Raw genomic sequence first — 5,347 nt, 5'->3', positions numbered from 1 at the left:
AACATCAAAAACCATTCAAACCACAAAAACATCAGCAACATTTCAAACTTATCAACATGGAAAACCAATCAGATAATACAACAACAACTGGAACCGCGACAAAAGCAACAAATACAAATTCTCAATTAACAACAAATTGCCAAAATTATCAATAAATAACATTAAAGAAATGTTTCCATAGTACATCGACAGTAAATTAAACAACTTTCACAACATCAGCAACTATGAAATATCAACTCGAAAAGTTTTAATAATCTTATGAAAAAAAAAGTTTAAAAAATGTCAACAAGCTAAAAAGCAACGCAATAAATATTTCCTTCTAAAGAGATGAAAACAATTGACAAAGACAACATCAACAACAAAAAGTTCAAAGACAACATCAACAACAAGAAGGTCAAAGACAACATCAACAACAAGAAGGTCAAAGACAACATTAACAACAAGAAGGTCAAAGACAACATTAACAACAAGAAGGTCAAAGACATCATCAACAACAAAAGGTCAAAGACAACATCAACAACAACATCAACGTCACCATCAACAAAAAAACATTATGAAAAATTACGACCTTACAACAATACTTACAGCAACACATACAACCACTCAAGGAACAACAACAACCACAATACTAACAACAACCGAAGGACCGAATACACCGTCAGTAGATATTCATCAACAACATCATCATCAACGTTAACATCATCATCAGCATCAACAATAACAAACAACAAAAATAGATAATCATCAACAACATCATCAACAACAACAGTAACAAACAACATCAACAGAACAGACAACACGTCACGTATATAGCAATTGTGCCGGCAAATGCAACACACGCGACGATGGGGAACGTGAACAAATAAAAACAAATTATTTCCTCTCTCTCCTCTCTTTCTTTCTCTCTCTCTCTCTCTCTCTCTCTCTCTCTCTCTCTCTCTCTCTCTCTCTCTCTCTCTGTCTCTGTCTCTCTCTCTTGGGATTGTCAGGCACGGAAGGTACAACATTATTAAGACAGCAACAACAACATTTTCTCCAGCAAATATTTCTTAAAGTTTCTATGAAAATTTGTTTTTTATTTGTTTTGTTTGTTGTTGTTTTCTTTTTGTATGAAGAAAATAGTTTGCTGCTTGCTTGTAAATTTTCATGAACATCTCATTAAAGTTTAGTCAGTCTGAACCAGAAATTATTATTATTATAGCTTATCTAGGTTAGTTTTTTTTTACCCAGAAATGTTGGAACAAACAAACAACAACTAAAATAATAATAATAATAATAACAATAATAATAATGATAATAATTATAATAATTATAATAATTATAATAATAATAATAATGATAATAATGATAATAATGATAATAGTAGTAATTATAATAATAATAATAATAATAATAATAATAATAATAATAATAATAATAATAATAATAATAATAATAATATTAATAATAATAATAATATTAATAATAATAATAATGATAATAGTAATAATGATGATGATGATAGTAATAATAATATAAAAAAGAAAAGAGGTTAACCTATGTGTTGATTTTAAACATAGGCTGAATGAAAAAAAAGAGAAAAAAGAACTAGAAGAATGAAAAAAATTAAAAACAACATCACAACAACAACAACAACAACAAAAACAACAGAAACAACAACAACAATAATAATAAATATAGTAATAAAAGAGATAATAAGACCAAAGTAAAGATAACTTTCACCACAACTGCTGAAATAGCAACATCAGCAAACAGACACGTGATTCAAGATGACAAACAACAAATACGACTCGACACACGAAGTCTCTTTATCAATAGATATGTTCCAACACCGACTGGCAATACATTTCTATGACTTTTTTCCAAATGAGCAAACATTCCTTTTGACGTAACAAAATTGTTCAACTTTAAATTGCTTTGTCTCGCTGCTCTGTCGGCAGTATCTCGTCGCCAACTCCAAATTGAAAAGTCGACCGTTTATCACATTTTCTGCTTGTTTACATTCCACCCGCTCCTTCCTGACAAACTTTTTTTTGCAAATTTCATTTGAGAATTTTATTGGAAAAAGAAACAAATTAGAAGATGTTTTACATATGTAAATGATAAAATCAATCCAACCACGTAAACAAAATATTCAATCAAATATCAGTTAAACATTTAACTGCATTTCATCTCCGAATTAAATTATTTCAAAATCTCTTCAGTTTCATTCTTCACCACAATACTTATTTAATAATTTCTGAACAATTTGACTTCATTTTCATTCTTCACTGCCCAGCAAGAGATTGAAGCAGAGAGAGTTGTGACGATGAATGCACAAACAGATGTGCACTGGCGGTGAAGAAGATCATTTATAGAAGAAGGCTTTCAAGTTGCATATCGAATTGCCTTCCTCCTATCTACAAACGCACAAACACACACACACACACACACATAGACACATACACATACAACATACAACTACATAATAACATGAAAGAAATAATCAATATAAAGCCACACACACACACACACACACACAAACAAACAAACAAACACACACACACACACATACATACACACAAATTCATAAACAAAACCAATCCGCACGCCACACGCACATACAAACAAGCAATCTCACATTGACAAAAACACATATATACACACAAACAAACAAACAAATTATCGCCAACACAAGATGGCATAAATAGCTTTAAAAAATGTATTATATATTCATAAACAACAAAGCATTTAATGCTAGATGAAAGATTCAAATTCGAAGAAATTCAAATAAATTTTTGAAAAAAAAGTATTGGTTTTGAAGAATAATGAAGCGCTCCGTATTCAATCCAACTAAAAATTTTTTTTACAAAAATTTCAAATCGAAAAGTTAAAAGGTACGTCCATACTAAATACAAAATAAATAACTGATTGTATTATTAATCATTTTTTCTACACGCAATTAAACAATCAACGACATTCCTGCTTAACGGAGAACTCTCAATTTAGTAACGGTTGAATACACATTTTCGCGATATTAAATTAAAATTAAAATTAAAAAATAATCTTTCGGCAAATATATAAATTTATTTTAGGTCATATTAATTTAATTTAATCCCAATCAAAGTGAATATTATTTGAAATAAATTAATAATCCTAAGTTTTTTTCCCAAAATTACAGGATCCAATAAATCTAATCTTGCTGAACTGTGGAATATGTCAAATAACTCAAACATTTTAAAACTTCAGCCACAGAAGCACATACACATACGCAGATAGCGCAACTTCAAACAACTGAACAAACACCATACAAACAAACTGTAAGCGCACCCCAACAATCAACGTTCACCAATCCAAAAATAGCTTTCTATTTGACATTTAATTTTTTTTTAATTTTTTAATTCTATCATAGGCCTGTCATTTTTTGAATTAATATATTTAAATATATTAACAGCTATTCTGTGTGGCATAGACAATTTTTGGTATGAAGTTTTGGTTATTCATTTCAGTTAGTTCATTTAGTTGATGTTATTTCAAATTCAAATAGAACAATCTGACGATGGCAGGCAAATGAATTAATGCTGATTTGTATGTTTTTTTGTTATATCGTTACTGCTGTTGTTCTTTTCAAATGCAAACAGAAAAAATGAAATTGCTGGAGTTGTTTAGCGTTGAGGTTGTTGTTGTTGCGGTTGTTGTTGCTGTTGTTGAAGCTGTTTTGTGTCGTTGTTGTTGTTGCGGTTGTCTTTGTTGCAATTGCTAGCGTTGTTTTGTGTTGTCGTTGCGGTTGCGGTTGCATCATGTTGCAGCGGTAATTTGTTGACTCGGCAAATTAGCAATTATGCAAGAATGCGATAGCAGGCAGGATATTGCAGGCTTAATTGGCTAACGTGCGTCGCTTTCTTGCTTTTTTGTAACGATGCTGAGTTGTTTTGTTTTTTTTTGTTCACTTTTCATGGTTGTTTTTAATCTGATTTGAGTTTTTAACTTGTTTGTATTTGTTGATTCTGTTTTTTCTATGAACTAAGTTTGCCAAAACTTAATGATTTTGTTATTGTTATCACTGCTTCAATCGAATGTGCAGATAGTTTTTTAAAGTGTTTACAACAAAAATGAAACTTATTCCAATGTTATTATTTAGAAAATTTTACAGTTTTACAAATTTTTAACTTGACTGCAATTTGAATAACAAAATTTTTCAGTTAACAAGGTCACTGAAAAAATGTCTATTTCTGACAATAAGAAGTTTGCTTTTGAAACATTAGAACCCGAAATTTAAGTTAAGAAACAAAACGTGTCATCAGAGAGGTAGTTATGCAACAGTGTAACTTTTGAAAAACAACCCAGAAGATGAACTTGTAATTAAGGAAATAAATCATGCAGCATGGAGTATATAGAAGCGGAGCAATCAGAAGATAGAGACCAGCTTTGAAAACACATCGACTAAAATCACCTGATTTATTAGTGGAACGATTTATGACCTAAATTAGATTTGTAAATAAAGCTCTTCATTGTAGACTATACCATCGGAATAATGTTGTTTTGGTTTTATATCAAATTAAAAATTTGAAACCCTTTCATATTTTAATTGCTTAATTTTAATAATTAAATGTTTGAAAACTAAATTATTACAAGAACGTTTTACGATTTTTTTCAAAAGTGTTATAAACAAGTAGAAAATTCAAAGTTAATTCAAGATAAACAATAACCAATTAAATAATTAATTAATTATAACGCTAAACTAATGAAATGACGACCACACGAATGACAACAATCTCAATTTTGGTTCCATAGATCGCAGCTTTTTCAGCAAAACCAAAATTGGAAACGAGGCAACCAGACGTAAGAGACATCATTACATTTTGTTGCCGCCCTTTTAATAAAAAGTACCAACCTATCCGTTCGAAAGGATGAATTGCGGAGATTAATTTAACAGGACAGGCAAAAATACCTCACTCACCCTGCTAAACCAGCCAGCAAACAACGCTGTGAAAATAAAACATTACGATTCAATAACAAACCGTTTTGTTGGATTAATTCATTATAGAATAAAACATGCGTAGAACAAATATAAAAGTTCGCCTTTTAATTGTAGCATTACAAATTGGTCCAAATTACGAAATAAAAATTATAAAATGTGTTTTTATTGAAATAATTGAATTATCTTGAGTGACTTTTGCAACCGAGACCACAAAAAAAAACACACTCTGAGCAAGAAATATAATAGTTGATACCTAAGAAGATAATTCAACTAACAAGTACATAAAATTCTGATCGGCGGTTTTAAGAGCTCAGTCAGAGGCAGAAGAAATTTCGGAAATAAACCAGCCATTACAGCAAATAATATACAAAAACGTGAGAAAATTTT

General features: G+C 30.1%; 1 protein-coding gene across 1 annotated transcript; it reads left to right on the top strand.

Moving 5' to 3' along the window:
- Positions 1 to 327: 327 nt before the first annotated feature.
- Positions 328 to 4,258, top strand: HELRODRAFT_183391 (hypothetical protein; the record flags this gene model as incomplete). Its single annotated transcript, XM_009012423.1, has 3 exons — positions 328 to 500; positions 1,651 to 1,802; positions 4,182 to 4,258. 3 exons carry the CDS (start codon positions 328 to 330, stop codon positions 4,256 to 4,258), a joined length of 402 nt encoding a protein of 133 aa, XP_009010671.1.
- Between the last annotated feature and the right edge of the window lie 1,089 nt (positions 4,259 to 5,347).

This window comes from Helobdella robusta (genome assembly GCF_000326865.2).
Source record: "Helobdella robusta unplaced genomic scaffold HELROscaffold_106, whole genome shotgun sequence".
NCBI lineage: Eukaryota > Metazoa > Annelida > Clitellata > Rhynchobdellida > Glossiphoniidae > Helobdella > Helobdella robusta.
Note: the sequence above shows the minus strand (reverse complement) of the source record. Positions and strands in the feature narration are given on the sequence as shown.